Here is an 18,401-nt window from a genome sequence, read left to right as displayed (position 1 = left end):
CACAAATGTTACATGAACACACAGCCGCTTTTCCACAGAGATGTACCTCTCCATAACTCCATGGAGAAGACGTAACATTGGCCACCAACATGTGGATAGAAGGGTGTGGGCAGAGGGTCAAGCCTGAGACGGTGCACACTGGAAAGGGCTAACCCTGAGCCGCCACGAGGAGGAAGACCGAAAGGAGCCAGCTGAAACTCTTGCAAACTGGGAGGTGGGAAATAAGGGGCCAAAACGACACCAAATGCTGGAGCTGATTCAAACACTCATATTCAAAGACTTTCTGACATCGATAGTCTCTGAGCATGTGCAAAGAGATCTTGAAAAATATATTTCGCTTTCAGGAGTTTCTCCTTTGCCAAAATAAAACTCATCGCTGAGTGTGAGGATCTGTATGGAGAATGCATTCCAAAAAAATAAAGACAAAAACAGAGTTACAGACATCCACACACAGTACTCTATACAGAATCACAGTGATGTAGCAGGTAACGTAGGCATTTTATCATTAGTCTTCTATAACCTGAGCCGCAAATGGCCTACGCAGCCATGTGCATCATTTCCTATATTTGAAATACAGGCCAAACTGGACTATAGCCTGCAGTTTAGTTTTTATTTTCCTTCAAAAAGGCTCAAAGTGGGGCTTGGTTGCTATGTTCATTTTTTTCATTGCTGTTGGAGATTAGAGGGGTGTGTATATGTGTTTCAAGTTAAACTTTGCAAAAATACGTATCTAACTTTCAGAAAAGGCAAAAAAGGCAAGCTGTAACTTTAAAGTTTTTTCTTGCATTTAAGAGATTTTAAAACTCAACAAAAATAAAAATTTTCAAAAATAGTGGTTCTCAGTAAAATAATCAAAGCTTAGGGTTATATGTGATCAACACAATCAAGTGGAGGGTTATATAAATGATTAACTTTAGGGCTGATGGGATTAAGTAACATGTCTTAACTGGCAGGGTTTGTGGTTTGGACTGTTTACTTGGATGACTTCATTAATTAAAGCTATTGGCAAGCTCCCATTGCGAGTTAATATACACTATAATTCTTCCTTCAAGGTCCTGGCAAAAGGGCCACCAACAGGGAATGGCAGGAGGAGACCTGAAGGAAGGCCACAACCAGCGGCCCACCGTCATCTCCCTTCTCCAAGACGATCTAATCCGACTCGCAGCAGAGCAGACTGTAATAGTCTGTGGGAGGACCTAGGTCACGGGAGCAGCTCTGTAACCATTTTGTACCCCCTGCAACCTTGGGGTCAGACCCTCCTGCTTGTACATGCACACGTGTGGAGCCTTAAAAGCCAACCCAAAGGGAACCCAGGGGTGGCACTTCCTACCTGGCCATCCTTCTGGGATTGGTCAGGCTACTGTCAGCCCTGCGAGGCAGTCCAGACCAGGAAACCAAAGTTATGAATGCTAATACTACTTTTATTATAAAGTTACAGTAGCAGACTCTTGCAAGTCTGAATGCCCCTCTCCTCTCCCTGCCTTTAAGTTTAAGAGAACTAGGGAGGGTCAAGTCTGAGACACTTTCTCTAATTACATTCCTGCCTTGGGCTCAGATTTCTCTTATCTGACCATTGTCTTCCTGTTCCTCAAGGTTATTCTCACAGCTGCAAAGTTTGCAGCTGCTGAAGAACCCCAACTAGAGCAGAGGCACTGGTCAATTCCATGGTCCCAATCCTCTGCCACCATGTAGAAGTCCATCTTCCAGCGTGGAGGGACAGCTGCCAAGGGTAGGGCATACCTTTCCTAATTCAGCAGCTGCTGAGGTGCGTACCTCTTCCTGCTGGGGTGAGCAAACATTCCCAGACTTGCACCCGGCAAATTTTAATGCCAAGCTGGTTATTCTTCGGCACTTCCTGTATGGCTGCTACAAAGTCATCATATAGAAGGAACCTTCTCCTTTTTGCTGCACCTTCCACCCTGCATAGAGCAAAATTTCCCCCACATGACGCAAAGATAGCTTAGTGTAATTTTTTGCTTTTCTTTTGCACAGTTACAGTTCAAAGCTTTGCAAAATGCTTCTACAACATCCTCAGGTACAAAACTCTGTAGAGCAGATTACTCCCTGCAAGCATTCATTAAAAAAAAAAAATCAAGATACAATGATTGCTACTCTCTTGGGAAGTGAAGATCTGTGCTAGAAGGCACATTCCAATGGAACCAGGATCCTGGAGAACTTTTTAGGTATCATAGAAGTCAATATGAGCACCCGATTCAAATGTGTTTGCAAGAAGAAGGCTCAGCAACTTCTGGGAGGAGACGTCACAGTCTATCAGCTGCCCACACTGTTTCATGTCATGGAACATCTGCCTCAGCTCCAGGTCTGCTGACTGGGTGCGGGCCACTTCTTGCATGTCGGTGTCCAGGGGTCCTGCGAAGAAGGGAGGAAAGAAAAGCCAGTCACGAGGGCATCCCTGAGGAGAGCCAGGTGGTGGACAGGGACGGCTGGGACTCACCTGGAGCGTAGTTAAGCACGCGCACGTCCGGCTCTTCTGCCGCCAAGACTCGGAACATCATGTCGCGGGCCGCCTTCCCCGTGCAGTAGAGACTCCAGCTCTTGAACGGCTTCAGGGCGCAGAGGGAGGAGATGTTGACCACCATGCGGGTCAAGCCCGGCTGGGCAGGAAAGGCCTTCAGGATGGAGGCGGTGAGGCACAGTGCGGAGGTGAGGTTGAGGGTTAGGTAGCTGTTGACTTCGTCGGGGTTGGTGAAGTCTGAGAAGGACTTGGAGATGTCGCCCAGGGATCCTGGAAGAAAAAGGAAGAAATGCCATCTCTAGGGGAGACCAAGGCCCAGAAAGTCAGGGGTGGGTGGGAGGCAGCAAGTCCTCTCCCTCACCAAGGCTTCCTCACGCTGTCAGCAGCAAACAGCCTCTTTTATTTGAGGCTCGGATGCTGCCAATTCAACTTAGATGCCAGGCAGCTTCCACCCAATGGCACAATAAAGCACAACTGGAAACATCCTCGCCAACAGAACACGGCAAAGCCAAGCCCGGCGCAGTGCAGCGCCTGCCTGCTTCCAACGGTGTGTGCGGCATCACTGCCCTGAGGGCTTTGGAAGCCGTTTCTCTGAGAACACAAAATGAATGCCTCCAATACTCACCGAGCCAGGCTGGGCCTGTAAGGGGCCTGGGGGGCCATCTGAATTGGTCCTCCCCCTACCCCAAAGAGACTAGGAGCACCCATTAAGCACCCAGGGGATCCATCCGTGACGAAAGACTGTTCCCCATCCCCACCACCGTTACAGCACGTGATCCCGTGCGCATCGGGGCCATGAGGATTCAGGGAAAGCCCGCAGCTACGGTGGGGGCCCTGGCATCTGGAGCTCCCAAGGGCGGATGCGGAAGGTCCCTAGCCCCCCGGGGGAGCGGTCAACAAGCAGCTGAAGCGAGGAGCGCGGGTGGGGGGCAGGACCCCAACAGTTCCCCCAGCTTATCCCAGTTTGGGGCAGTGGTGAGGCGCTGGCCTAGACGCCGGGAGATGGTGACTTCTAGGCCTCCCCCAGGCAGGAAGGCAGGCTGTGGGTGACTTTGGGCCCGTCGCTCGCTCGCTCGGCCCGGCCCACCTCGCAGGGCGGTTGTCGCGGGGGAAAGAGGAGGCGGGAGGGCCGTTCAGGACGGGTAAAAGGATCACCGTCACCCCGGCCTCCCACTTCTCACACGCCCGCCCAGCCTCGTGTTCCGCCAGGGGAGACCCCCGCGCGGGCTGGCGCAAAATCGGACCCGGCGCTTCTCCGCAAGCGGCCCGCCGGGGCCGGCCCCCCCCGCCGCCCTTGGAGGGCCCGTCCAGGGTCCTGCGGGGCCCGGGGCCCCGCGTCCGCCCCACCCTGGCGAGAACAGGGCCCCCGCGCGGCCTCACCGGCGTTGTTGACGAGCAGGAGGCGCTCCGGCGGCCCGTCGGCGCGCAGCCCCCGCGCGGCCTCGGCGGCGCGCCGCAGCCCCTCGCCCGCGGCCAGGTCGGCGGGCAGGCCGCGCACGCGCAGGCCCGGGCAGGCGGCGCGCAGCTCGCGCTCCAGCTGGGCCAGCGCGGGCGCGGAGCGCGCCACCAGCAGCAGCGCCGAGCCGGGCGGCAGGCGCGGGGCCAGCAGGCGGGCCAGGCTGCGGCCCAGCCCGCGCGAGGCGCCCGTCACCACGCACGCCGTGCGGCCCCACTCGCCCGCCGGCTCCATCGCCGGCCCGCCTGGCCCAGCCGCCGCACCCGCCGCCGTCCTGCAGCCGTGCGCGGGCGGATGGGCGGGCCTTGCCGTCCCGGGCAACGGCGGGGCGGCGCAGAAAGAGCGGCTCCGCCAGCCTCTGCCGGGCGGGCGGTTCGCGGGAGGGGTTCTCGGGGCACCAGCCTCGGCGGCCTCCCAGGCCCGCCCTGCCCCGCCCGTTCCCCACGTGGTCCCGCAGAGGGCCCCCCGGCTGCGGGGCAGGGGCAGGGGCAGGGGCCCCAGCCCCTCCGCGCCCCGCGAGTTCGGGTCTCCCCCTCCGGAGCCCGCTGCGACGTCCCGGCCCCCCCTTCTGCGAGCTGCGCGTAGCGGGACGCGGTCTCCGGCTTGGTAGCCTTTCTCTGGGCTTGTGGCAGGTGCAGAAGTGGGCCAAACCGGTGCGCCAGGTGTGCCAGGCCAAGCGTTAGGGACCGCGCTAAGGTTGGTTTCTCTTCCCGTGCGGGCTCGCGCTCTCGTCCTTGTGCTGTATGCCGGCTGGCCCCTCTTTGCGCCGGTCTGGCTCTCGGAGGAGCAGATCAGAATCGTCTCTTGCCGATCCTGGACCCGATGAAGCTTCTGACTAGCTTTCAAGGGCAGCCCCGGGTGGAGTACACTGCGGTAGTCGAGCTTCAGGTGACTAGGTCATGAGTGACATCTGGAGGGCTCCCCCAGCAAGGAAAGGCAGCAACTGGCCTGCCTGATGTAGCTGGGCAAGGCCCCTCGGCCACAGCTACCACCTGCTCGCTGAGCAGGAGCTCTGAGTTCAGGGAGACCTCCTGGTCGTGCGCCACAGCCTGGGCAACACTGCAAAGCATCATCGCTAGCCAGGCAGGCAATGCGTTGACGTTTAAGTTACTGATCGTGTATTCTTCATCTAACTGAATCCTTCCACTCATAATTTTAGTTGGGTTTGAGTTACATGATTAATTGGTATCTCTCTTTTGTTATTGTAAATTGATTGTGTTCTTATGAGCTTTTTTATTGTTATTTTTTTAGTAAAGATTTATATTCACTTATTGTTTTTGGTATCATGATGATTTAACTGCTTTGAACTGGTTGTCTGTTGCATGTCATAATGTTATAATGTAATAGTATAATACTATTATATTATTTATATCCTATAATAATAATAATAATAATTAAATGCTTCATCATATAGAGGCATAGTGATATGCTTATCTTTTTCTGCATATTTTCCAATTGGAGGTTCTTCCAAGATGCTTTCTGTGATTTGACCACCCTACATTTCTATCTACTCCATTCTTGATGATTATTTTCTGTGTAACTACTTTACAATAAAGTTTGATTCTAGTTCTCCCTTGTGAGGTTGGTCTGTCTGCTCAAAAGAAAGAACAGGAACAAGGGCTGATGTACCTAGTCATATGCCTCAACACTACAGGGCCAGAAGTATTGAGAGTTTATTTCCTTTTTATCATTTGTTTTCCTTGCCATTGAGGCCCACAGCCTGTCTCTTTTCACTCACTGGTGTTAGGGGAGGACAGTCAGGAAATGCATCACCTGGAAGATAGGTGGCGGCAGCAGTAACGGCCAAGCTGCACACCAAGGCAGGAGGCGAAGACCTCCAACTTTTTGCCCTAGGGGCTTAGTCCTCAACTGGGTAGGCAGCACTCCATTTACAACAGGCAGATTACGGAATAAGCACTTGAAACATATTTTGAAATAATTCCTCCATCATGATGATACTGCATTTATTGCCACACAGATGCTGCTCTCCCAGGGATTACTATCTCAGTAGTTCCAATGATCTTGAGCATGGTGAGAGCATGGATTCCTGCTGGAGTCACCCTTGCCAGGGTGGTCAAAAGGGGAGGGGAAGCTAAGAATAATCTGTGGTGGGGCTTGAGGGCAGGTGGAGTTCTGCAGCTGCCAGGGAAGCCAACCCACTGAGAAGAAACTGCAAAATCAAGCACAGAAGGCAACCGTGGGAAGCCCCTACAGTCCTGCTGCCAAGGAAACTCTATGGGTTGTAATACAGAGGGAGCTTCAGGCTAAAGATGAGGAGGAATTTCCTGACCGTATGAAGGGTCAGCCAGTGGAACAGGCTGCTGTGTGAGGTGGTGAGCTCTCCCTTGCCGGAAGTCTTCAGAGCTGCGTGGTCATTGTGGGTTCAGTCTGAAGAAGGAGCACAACACTAAGGAGAAGAGGGACCCTGGACAATGGGAAAGCAAAGATTTTTTATAGAAGTTGAGGGCTGCAAGGCAGGAAATCCTAGATTGGCTGGCTAGTTTGGGGAAGCTGGGCAGATCCTGGCCAATGTATAGGTTGTTGTTTAGTCGTTAAGTCGTGTCCGACTCTTCATGACCCCATGAACCATATTGCGCCAGGCCTTCCTGTCCGTACCTATACAATATTGTTCTTTACAGCATCGGACCTTCTTTTCGCTTCCAGATACATCCACAGCTGAACGTCCTTTCGGCTTTGGCCCAGCCGCTTCACTCTTTCTGGAGCTACTTGGAATTGCCCTCCGCTCTTCCCCAGTAGCATATTGGACACCTTCCGACCTGAGGGGCTCATCTTCCGGCGTCATATCTTTTAGCCTTTTAACATTGTCCATGGGGTTTTCTTGGCAAGGATCCTGGAGTGGGTTGCCATTTCCTTCTCCAGTGGACCACATTTTGTCAGAACTCTCTGTCGTGACCTGTCCATCTTGGGTGGCCCTGCACGGTATAGCTCATGGCTTCACTGAGTTACGCAAGCCCCTTTGCCACGACAAGGCAGTGATCCATGAAGGGGTAATGTATAGGTAGTCCTTGGGTTATGACCACTCGTTTCAGCAACCATTCAATGTTATGACCGCACTGAACAAGCAGGACTTACAACCAGTCCTCAAAGTTGTGGTTGTCGTGGCTTTCCCACATCCACAATTGCCATTTTCAACCTTCCCTGCTGGCTTCCCACAAGCAATCAATAGGGAAGCCGGCAGGATGTCACAAGTCACTCCTGCAAGTCACTCCCGCTCCCACCTCTTTGCCCATCTGCACTTTGTAGCACCTGCCTGCCTACCTGCACACCTGGGACTCTCATCTCATCCCATGACTTGTGATCATGTGAGGCCCTTGCTTAATGACCTGTGCAGTCCTGGGTTATGACGGCAACAGGATTGCCAGAATTGCCGTCACTAAGCAGTGCAGTCACATGATGTAGCTCTTTACAACCGCATCACTTAGCCACAGAAGTCCACACCTCCTGAAGTTGCCAAGGTTGCTCTAGCGGCTCATGCACGGAGCAGGGGCTCGAACCAGGCGGCCCTTCCAACTCCAACTGAGAGAAGTTTGGGTGCCAGTGAAGAGACCCCCAGGTCGGAAGGCCCTCTTGTGCCCTAGGCAGGGTGAGAGGATGACATCAATGGAAGGAGCAAATCTACTCAGTGCTTAAATTTACACGAAAGAGGAACCGAAGAGCTATGAGGCAGGAAGAAAAATCACACCATTTATTCCAAAGAGAATAAGCCTCGGGCTACCAGCAGGAGGCGGGGCAGGGGGCTGGACTTGATGGCCTCTGGGACCCCTTCTCTCTCTGGATCTCCATCGAGAAACGGAGGGAGGATCCCGAGAGCCAGGGTGCGGAGGAACGAGGCGGAGGAGCAGGAGCCGGAAGCTCCGGGAGGGCTGGGAACGCGGCCGGCGGAACGACCGCGCGGCGGAACCTGGGCGCCGGGGAGCGTTTCCGGGGGAGGCGAAAGGCCGCGGGCGGGGGCGGGGCGCGCGCGGGACTGCGTTTCCCGACGGGCCGGGCGCGGCGTGGGCGTGGCCGGGCGGCGTTGCCATTGCGACGGCGAGGAGCGGGCACGGCCCGCGATGGCGGAGCAGGAGAGCCTGGAGACGGCGGCCGAGCACGAGCGGATCCTGCGCGAGGTCGACAGCACCGACACGGCCTGCCTCGGACCCACCCTCAGGTGCCTCGCGCGCCGGCTGCCCCCCGCCCCGCCCGGGCGCCGGGATCCCCGAGGGCGTGGCCGCGCCGGGGGCTTCTCGCGCCTCCCCTGCGGAACGCCCGGCTGCTGCAGCTGCCTTTGGCCGGGAGGCGAGGTGGGCGCGCCCTCCCCGCGAGGCCCCTCGGCCCGCGCCCCGCGCCCCGGCGGGGCTTCCCTCCTCTCGGGGCCCAAGCAACGGGGCTCCTGGGGATATCGCGGATCCTCGGGCGAAGCCGCGGAAGGGAGCCGCGCCCCGCCCGGGCCCCGGCCCCGGCCCCGGCCTGGGCCTCCGCGCCCGATGCGGGGCGGCCCCCCGCCCCAAGGCTCGTTCGGAGGGGGGCGCCTGCCTTGGAACGCCACCGGGACGCGGTCGCAGCCTGCAGACCTGCCCGTCTGGGCGCTCGCTTCCTCTCCGCGTGGCTGCCATCTTGACTTTTTCGACCGTGCCCCGCCTGTGTTGAGTCCCTGCTTGCTTTCTGTGGCTTCCTCTCCTTAGGTGGCTCTCACCCAGCCCCTCGCCCTCTTGTATCTTTGTCTTTTAGGCTTTTTTGACTGTATTGTAATTTCTTTGTTGTGAGCCGCCAGAGTCCTTGAGCGTCGGGCAGCATACAAGTTGAATAAATAATAGTAATCATCGTCATCACCACTGATGCGCCCCCGACCGCTCTCTGCTCCTGCCACTCCTGCCACTCCTCCTTGCTGCTGCTTCCGCCCTAATCCGGGATCCCACGCCTAGACCTCCCCTTTGTAAGACTTCCACGCTCCTCCAGCTCCCCAGTCCTTTACCCTACGTTGCCCTCGGGGGATTTGGGGGGAGCACCGGCCGCCCTTGTCTTTGGAAGACCTGACAGTTGCTGAGGACGATTTTACGGGGATCAAGAGGGCTCTGTTCTTTCAGACCACACTTCTGCATTTCCGTCATGTTCCTTAGAGATAGAGACGCAGTGATGTTTTGCTTAGCCAGGGCGTCCTCTCTCGAATTAGGGTTGGGGTTCCTTCCCGCTCTCGGTTGACCTGCGACAGTGTGGGCTTTCTGTGTTTGGAAAGAGGCCTTGGTTGGGGAGAGCGTGGTGTGGCGAGAGGACTGCCTGCAAACACATGTCTTCTGCTCAGATCTTAAATATAAGGTTCAGCCTCTTCTTCCCCTCAGTCTGCAGTATGGAAATAATAATCCTGGCCCACAGTTATGAATCATAACTTTAATTTTATCCATTTGCATGGCTCATTGTGCTGTTCTTCTGCTTGTAACACCCCTCAGTGAGTTCTAACTGGCATGGATGGGAATTGTTTTTTCCTTTCCCTGAATTCAAATAGTGTAATGTTGCTTCTTATCTACAGTAATGTGTGTTTCTTTTTCATCGTTTTGGGCAAAAAGAAAAAAACACTGTCTGAATTCACTTAGGCCATATGGTGTTTCTAGATGGAAAAATGATATTTAATTTTGGAGGGTGTGTCTGTATCTGTGAGGTAACCCATCTAGTTTTCAGATGAAACAGAAGGAGGAATATATTGAAAGAGAAGAGTCCCAGGACGCCTTCCACTTCATTTCCTCATCAGAGTTAGATTTCTGGCTTGGATGGAAAAGCAGTGACATAACCAGACCTTTGTTTGCTTTTCTAAAGAAGTGCTGATCTTCTACCTCTCATGGATTAATCTAGTGCAGTGATGGCAAACCTTTTGGGCTCGGCGTGTCAAAAATTCAGAAAATGCCTAACTTGACTCTGCTGGTGTGTCACCGCTCCCAAACAAAAGAGAAAGAATTCTTTACATATTCATTTATTAAAAAAAATACAGTCCAATCATGTGTGGTGCTATGTTTTATATAAAGAAATGTCAAATAATTACAGAAGTGATAAATGAGTAAAACAAACTCAGTTTCTTTGGTAACTCAAACAGGGAGAATAGTTGTTGTCAGGTGTTGGTGACCACTGGCGTGTCACCCAAATGTGGCATGTCACTTTTGACATCTGTGTCATAGGTTCACCATCACTGATCGAATGTCATCCCTTTTAGATTTGGAAGTGAGATTTCAAATGTGTATCTTGTGCAGTGTATGAATGGACAAGGTATGAATGAGCTTGTGAGTTCAAATCCCCATAAAGGGGTCAACATATAGATAAGTTCTATTAAATTGGGACTACCTGTGCCTGAAGAGTTCCAGTATAGGATTAAGCTGGTTGTATAGTGCCTCCTAGTTGTTATTCGGTCATTAAGTTGTGTCCGACTCTTTGTGACCCTGTGAACCATAGTGCGCCAGGCCTTCCTGTCCTTCACTGCCTCCCGGAGTTTGCGCAATTTCATGTTCCTAGTGGCCAGTTCCAGATATAACAATTTGTGAAAAAGCTGGAAGCCCTCCTTGATGGGAGGTCTTCAGGCCTCTAGATCTATAGGCTCTCTAGTCTGAGAGTATAAAAACGGAAGACATATCTCCATAGACAGTGCCATGCACAAAATGTAATGAACATTAATACCACCAGGGTAGCTTTGAGTAAAATATTGGGTGTTGTGTGCATTTTGAGTATAAGGCAAGGCTGTATACATATTCCTGTTTTCATATGCTTTTTTCATCATGGCCATGGTGTAATACTGAACCATGTGCTGGCAGAGCTGCTTCAATTAATGCTTCTAATTGATTAGTGGTTTTACAGATTGGCCGTTCAGAGACTCATCAGTGGCTGTGGAAAGGCAGTTTTGGTGGACTGCAGGGAACCAGCTTCTTAATGCAGAGGGTCAAAACCACAAAGAGGAAATTGAGGGAGGCAGTGGAATTCAGCAGCAGGCTGCAGGAGCTAAAAGATGGGACAGAAGCAGTGGCAGTTGGTGAGAGAAGGTGGTCAAGAAATGTTGGAAAGCGTGGTAGGTGATTACTGCAGGGAAGGCACTGGAGAAGTGGATTATGTGGTGCAAAAATGCATGATGGCAGGGGTGCTGGCTAGTAGAGGTTGGGAGATCAGGACTGGAGACATGTGGAGGCATCTGGAGGGAAGGTGCATCAAGTATTGAAATTGAATAGGATAGAAAGAAAAACTGCAAAAATGGGGAAGAAATGAGAGAAGTTCTATTCAGTTCTAATATGGAAGAAGGAGAAATGCAGCATCTTCTTGGCATTGCTCTCCACACATTAGGACCCTAGCAATGAAGTCCCCTCCAGTGGATTAGGGTTACCAGACGTCCAGCAAAATGTCCTCTGTCTGGGAGGCATAGCCTTAAAATCAAATATTGTTGGCTTTTTGAATATCTATCTCTTCCTGAGCAGCTTTTCTCCACAGCAAACAAGTTTCACTTTGTGACCTGAATTAGTTGGTTAGTGCAGATAGTCCTGAAGTGGCGGTGCTGAACAAATGGTACTTATGTCCAGTCCCCAAAGTCACGTGGCCATATGATCAAAATTTGGGCACTTGGGAGGCCTGCCTGCACTTACGACTGCAGTGGCCCTTCAGCTCCCCCCACCCACCTATCTCCCCCACATCTCTGCCCTTTTGGCCCCCTGTACTCTGTGGCCCCTGCTGCCCTGCGCTCCGTTATCCCCAGCTGACCTTTGCCGTCTCCTTGATCCTGCTGCTGACCAAGCACGCCTGGCTTGACCCTTCACAAGGTAGCTGCTGGTTGCACAGGGTTTTCTTCCTGAGGTTGTGTGCAGAGATTTCCTCCTAAGACCTGGGAAGAAGGCCTTGTGTGGCCAGCAGCTGCCTCACCAAGGACCGGGCCAGGCCTGCCTCATCAGCAATGGGAGCAAGAAGATGGTGAAGGTGAGCTGTGGGTGGCAGAGTGCAGGGTGACAGGGGCGTGGAGTGTAGGGCGGCAAGGGCAGCTGCGGCTGGGGCTTTTCACCATGCTGCTGGGGAGGCTGGGGCTTCGTGCTGTGCTGCAGCTCAGGGGCTTCTTACCTTGGAAGAACTGAGGCTCAGAGCTGGGAGGGACGAAGCTGAGAATGGCTTGGATCAGGATGGGTTCTTGGCTAATGACCAGTCATATGACCGCATTGCTTAGTGATGGGAATTCCAGTCCCAATTGCTTTCCTAACTTGAGGACTACCTGTACCCTCCTGCTTTGTGCTGCTGCCTAAAATTGACAAGACTTTAATCAGTTACACCAGAAGTCTTTTGCCTCCTAATTGGCCCTAACACATATCTGCCTTTCTAATGCTGGAAAAAGTAATTTCATATACATGTAGTATAAGTACTAAGTAAAGCCTAACTACTTTTTTTCTGTTGCAGTTTTTCACTGTAACTGTTGTTGTAGATGCCAAGAAAGTTAAACAGTGTGTCCTCCTTTCCTCCTATTTGTCCTCCTTTGCAATTGTTTGTAACCTCCTTTGCCTGTCCAGATATCTGGTAACCCTGCCTAGGATGGGCACTGAATAGCGTTCTGTCCCTCCTTGCCTTGGCTGTTTGGGTGATAGCTGCCTCCGGCTCTGCAGCATTTCTCTCTGTTTTGCCTTCCATCATTTCTAGTCTCCAGGCCTGGGCTGAATGGTCTTATCTCATTCCAGAGCACTGTCGTATAAGTTGTCCTTTTAAGTCCTCATTTTGGCATCTCAGTAATAATATATTTCTTCCTCTTCCTCTTCCTCTTCCTCTTCTGAAATTTATTATTACTGAGAGTATCAGTTACTCTCAGTAATAGTATAGTAGTATAATTTTTATGTGACAGGAATAGCACAGACCAAAATGCAGTAGGCTTTAAATTTATTGTTGGAAACAGAGTATGCATGTCTGTATTTAAAACATTTGTATAGCTGCCCATCGTAAACCAAACTCTGAGCGACTTACAGCCAAGAATAAAACAATATATACACAATAAAAGTCGAAAACAATAAACCTAATAACCCCAAAACAGAAAAAAACGGCCCCACAGCCGTTCTTGCCGTACTTTTAGATGGCAGGTTTGAAGAAGAAGGATGGACTTGCTTTAATTATGCTCAATTTCTCAGACCTGGGCTTCAGTTTGAGACTGCCAGTTTCAGTTCATCCTGCACACTGTTGGTGTTTGCTTTTTCAAGTGGCAACTGCTGAAAACCCTATTTTACCAAAGTGTGCTACTGCAAAGGGAATGAGTATTTGCATAGCTTTCTTGCTGAATACTTTCTCCTCTGCTGGCACACAAATGTATTTTCAGAGAGGTCTTGGAGAAGAGATCAATAAATTGCTTCTCTAAGAACAGTGAGGACATTCAACACTGAAAGGCTTCTTAATTTGGTAAGTTGCAAGAGCTAGCACGTGGATCATGCAGGCTGTCCACACAGCCCTATAGGAGTATGCTTTATCCAAGCATAGAGGTTGACCACGCCAGGAATTTTGCACTCATATTCTTATTAAGCTTTGCTTGTCCCTCTAATTTTTCTAAAGAAGATTAAATCTTCAGTATCATATTTGCATCAGTAAATCTTACCCGCATCATTAGCCAAGGACTCTTTTGTCACCTCATCTTCTAGGACAGCACATTGTTTAGATTCCACTCTTTCCAAGTAGTTCTCCTTGAGGTCCTCTGCTGCCTCTGAGATTCAGCAGGACCGGTGTCTGTCACTGGGCTGCTGAAAGGTTGTTTAGCACTAGACTCCAAGCGAGGTAATACCCACGTGGGTAGCTGGCGGAAGAAAGATGTTTGGGCCCTTTGGCATTCTGCAGTTCTGTATACAGCTGCTGTCGATTTCAGTTTATTTTTAATGTATCATGTTTACTGTGTTGTATTTATGTTAACTGTCCAGAATTCACTGAATGGGGCAGAATACAAATGCTTACAATAGATGTTTATTTTAAAAAAAAACCCACTGTATTTGTAGACTCATCCAAAACATATTTAATTATTAATAGTAGTTTCAGACTTCTAAACTTTGTGAGTGCATTTTGACCAAATTGGGAAATCGAGAGTTGTTTTAACTGAATATACTGCCATTTTACAATTTTAGGCAATCCAGATTCTTCTTGTAGTAACTCAAATGGTGTAAAGACTTATCTAAAAAAAAAAAGCTTATCTGAACTATTATTATCCTTGTCTACCTAAGACTTCCAGACCCCCCTCCAGCTATTTTCAAACTGGGATTATCCCAGGGTGTAAATTTATAATGCAAATAAGTGTTGAAATTATGTTTTGATCTCAGTATTGTCCAAACATGCCTTGTGGCTGTTCAGGCAGAAAATAGAATGTAGCTGCTGATAAAAGTGGAAGCAAGCCATGACGTCAAAGGGCTCACATTGTGCCCTTAATGGTTTTTGGATTGGACATTTGCATTTCCTGAAGTCAAAATATATGCCTGTTAGTAAAGGTGAAGATTGGAAAAGTTAACCCCTCCCTCCCCACCATATGATAGCTGCAGTTTAGATAAGGAAAACTAGAAGTTTAGCCTTAACCTAAACATGTCTTAGTATCTTATCAATCTGCCTGAAATAACTTAAAGATGTTAGTGTAGAAATACCTTTAAGCAAATTTGTCTTGAGATAATATTCATTTTTATGATATTTATTTCCCCCATTTGGATTTTTAATTATGTCAGATTTGAGCTGACACATGATACACGTGCAGCCATAAATGAAGAAATTTATTTCCAGTTAAATCAAGCAATGGTTGAATTTCCATACAGGATTAGAGCCTGTATGAAACTTAATCCAGTTAATTGAATAACCTCATAAATTACCAGACTGTTGAACAATATCAGTCCCTACCTACATGCACACCCAGCCTACTTTTTTTTGAGATAAGAAACATTATGTGAAGTGCAAAAAGGGAATATAGTAAGCCAAAGAAATTAAGAAAAGGAAATATAGCTAAATGTGGTTGATACCACTATTTACTACATACCTTTCTGTCATGACAAGCCACCTTGCTTCCTCTGAATCCATCCAGTACTGCTTATATTGTCTTTCGATTCGATTCTCACTCTCTATGTGACCAAACCACTTTAGCACCCTTTGTTCTGCATTGCTCACTCTGTTTTGCATTCAGTCCACATTCATTCAGGGCCATTCATTGTTGACCCTATCAGTTTTTAGTTTGCACTTTTCAAGAACCACACGCCCATTGCATTCAGTTTCTCCTGACATAACCCAGTGATTTATTTGGGATCACAAAGTGGACAGCTTTTTTTGCTTCTTTCAGAAAACATTCATTCTTTGCTATCTATCACTTTTCTGCCAGCATCTGTAAGCCTCACAATTTATCTATCAGTTTCTCCATCTTTAGTAAACATTCTACCAGGTGTGCATCTATTTGCTCTACAGTAGTTGCTTGCTATTTATGTATAACTTGCAATCATTCATTCTATTCCCTATCAGACACCATTGCCATGGCCTTTGGCACATGAGTTTTCTGCCCTGTACTCCTCATTGTATTATGCAGACTAGTTAATACCAATAGAGGTGAATACGTGTAGCTCAGGGTTGAACTGTGGAGTCCGTGGGGTTCTCTGAGCTTGGTTCTTTTCTTGCAAACGTTTCATTACCCGGCTAGGTAACATCTTCAGTGCTAAAATGGGATGCGGTTTGCTCTCCATTTATGTGCTGTGGCCTGCCTTGCCAGTGCTGCTGTGGGTGGGGTTTTTGTTTTGCTCCTCTGGTAGTTCATTGATTAGCATGTGTTTGCTGCTGGATTGTGTGCCTGGTGGTGACCTTTGCTTATCTGGCTGATGATTGCTGGAGATGATTGCTGGTGAGGCGATCTTCTGGTCTTTTGTCTCTTTTGAACAGTATGTAGATGCCGTTTATCTCTATGCGTGTCTGTTAATTGCTGCCTTGTCTGAATACCAGGCTTCCAAGAATTCTCCTGCATATTTGGATTTAGCTTGGCCTAAAATGTTGACAGTTTCCCAGTTAAAACTATGGTTCAGTCTGTCCATGTGTTATGAGATTAAGGAATTTTCATCATGTCTTCTGACTGCTAGTTGGTGCTCGTGGATGCGCTCTGCTAGTCTTCTGCTTGTCTGTTCTACGTCCTACGTCCTGGATGGTGTGTACTACCACCGTCCAGAACACATCCAGAAGACAAGCAGAGAAAAGAAAAAATAAACCAGAACAGCACATAAATAGAGAGTAAACCCCACCCCATTTTAGCACTGAAGATGTTACCTAGCTGGGTAATGAAACATTTGCAAGAAAAGAACCAAGCTCAGAGAACCCCACGGACTCCACAGACTAGTTAATATTTGGGTTGACATCTAGCAACACAGTATCATCTGTGTGCAGAAGTACAGACCCATTCATGTCCCCAATTAACTCACTGAAAGCATCCCTTATACTGTACCACCATCCATAAATGCATTAATCTGTCAGTGGGATGTTGCACATCCTTGTCTTACTCATTGCTCCATGTTGAGTTATTTGCTGAACATTCCATTGATTCTTATACAGTGGTACCTCGGGATACGAACTTAATCCGTTCCGTGACTCTGGCTGCAACTCGAGTTGGTCTCAAGTCGAGGTAAAGTTTCCCATAGGGTTCAATGTAAATCCGGTTAATCCGTTCCGCCCTCCGAATTTGGTTGCAACCCGAGGCAAATTTCCCCATAGGGTTCAATGTAAATCCGGTTAATCCGTTCCTCCCTCCGCCCGAATTTGGTCGCAACCCGAGGCAATTTTCTCTTCAGAGCCTTACTCCCGCCAAGCCTGCTCTGCATTTTCTTTGGGGCCATGCTGACACGCACAGCAAAAACCTTCGCAAAACACCGCAAAACACACCACAAGCCTCACCAAACGTCTCCTTGCTACCGCGACCTCGCCCACAGGAAGCCACGACCGCGTGGCAGCAGGGAAAACGGCTGCGGATCCGGTTCGTAACTAGAGGCGAGTTCATAACCCGAGGTAAATTTTTCCTGCCAAAGCTGGTCGTAACCCGAAATGTCCGTTAGTAGAGGCGTTCGTATCCCGAGGTACCACTGTAGTTGCTTTACTTTCATCATATGCCCCTTTTATAACATTTAGCAAACAACCTTCAGCTTTGTATTTGTGCAAAATATTCCATAATTCAAGTGTATTAATTTTCTCATGTTCTCTCAGAATTAACAAATGTATAATAATCTTCCTTTCTTACAGTCATATATTTCTCAATGAGCTGCTGAAGAGCAAAAATCTAGCCTTCACACCTCCTACCGCATGTAAAGCTGCACTCCCCTTCCATTCCCCAATTTTGATCACTGTTGCTTCTTGGACCCTTTCAGGGAGAATTCTGCCAACCATATTATCAGCCCTCCTTAAGTAGCTAATTCCCCTGGGTAGTTTACATTAATTCTTGCTGCCTTTGAACAGAGAACAATAATAGCAAGGCAAGATTTCTTTCACATCTGCTCCTTTTAAAAATCTGAAACATTACAACATCCTGAGCGTCCCCCCCACCTTGATTTCCCCCCCCTTTTTTGGAACTTCTCCAGTTCTGCAGTAGCTCTGTTCAGAATGAACTGAAAGTTGTTGGTCCCTCTCTGGGATCTTGTGTGTGCCAGTCTTCTGCTCAACCCCACAAGGCTGGAAGAGTTCTGCTAACTTTCTTTGGAGCACGGATAGAATATCCCATCCATTGGCACATTCAATAACTCATTGAAGGTCATGGGAAAGCCTGCAGCAATGAAGTAAGATAGCTTATATCCTAGAAGACAGCATTAATATTCAGAACCAGTTTGATAAGTTAGAAAAATAAGCTGAAAATAATAGAATGAAATACAAAGTTCACAATTTCAGGAATAAATATCAAATGTCCAGTTATAGAATGGGGATACACGGTTTAGTAATTTTACTGTGAAAAAGATCTTGGAGTAGAAGTTGATTGCAAATTGAGTATGATTTGGCAGCTAATATAAAAAGGCAAGTATAGATTTAGACATTTCTAAATCACAGGATGTAACAATCTATTTTATTCTGCTTTGGTTGAACTCTGCCTTGAGAATTTTCTCCAGTTCTGGGCACAACTGAAGAAGGATTCAGATAAGCTTGGCAGACAGAGAAGAACAAAGAGGAGGATGGGCAGGCTGGAAACCACATTCTAGGAAGAGGGGTGGATAGGGAGTGAGAAGAGACAACTGAGGGAGGATATGAGAACATTTTTCAAAAGGGTATCAGGCAGCAGAAAAATGTTTTTTCCTGATTCTGGTCTGTGGGACATGGACTAATAGAACAAGAACAAGAAGTAATACAAGAAGGCAGATTTGGGATGGGTTGGGAAAAAAACCCTAATTGAAAGAGCAGTTGGATAGTAGAACAATGGCCAGAGAGGGGCAGGCTTCTCTTCACTGAATGTTTTCAGGCAGAGGCTAGACCTCCATCTGCTAGGGATACTTTCGTTTGGATTCCTGCATTTAG

At 49.0% G+C, this 18,401-nt stretch overlaps 2 protein-coding genes across 6 annotated transcripts in view; one reads left to right on the top strand and one right to left on the bottom strand.

Annotated features, from left to right (window-relative positions):
- Positions 1-383: 383 nt before the first annotated feature.
- Positions 384-4,952, bottom strand: SPR (sepiapterin reductase). Its single transcript, XM_088128766.1, has 3 exons — positions 3,857-4,952; positions 2,456-2,746; positions 384-2,370 (listed from the first exon to the last, which is right to left on the bottom strand). Exons 1-3 carry the CDS (start codon positions 4,164-4,166, stop codon positions 2,180-2,182), a joined length of 792 nt encoding a protein of 263 aa, XP_087984892.1. The 5' UTR covers positions 4,167-4,952; the 3' UTR covers positions 384-2,179.
- Positions 4,953-7,914: 2,962 nt separating this feature from the next.
- The window catches only part of EXOC6B (exocyst complex component 6B), a 245,396-nt gene continuing 234,909 nt past the window's right edge, over positions 7,915-18,401 (top strand). For 2 of the 5 annotated variants that reach the window (XM_088128714.1, XM_088128711.1), the window contains exon 1: positions 7,915-8,103. In XM_088128714.1, coding sequence (XP_087984840.1) covers positions 8,006-8,103 — 98 coding nt within the window. In that variant the 5' untranslated portion in view covers positions 7,915-8,005. Of the gene's footprint in view, positions 8,237-18,401 lie in introns of all 5 variants that reach the window. The other 3 variants (XR_015793513.1, XM_088128712.1, XM_088128713.1) reach the window with 2 other exon arrangements.

Source organism: Python bivittatus, unplaced genomic scaffold (genome assembly GCF_059951505.1).
Source record: "Python bivittatus isolate LINGU-HERP-01145 unplaced genomic scaffold, Pbiv_v1 ctg000740_np1212, whole genome shotgun sequence".
In the NCBI taxonomy this organism is placed as follows: domain Eukaryota; kingdom Metazoa; phylum Chordata; class Lepidosauria; order Squamata; family Pythonidae; genus Python; species Python bivittatus.
Note: the sequence above shows the minus strand (reverse complement) of the source record. Positions and strands in the feature narration are given on the sequence as shown.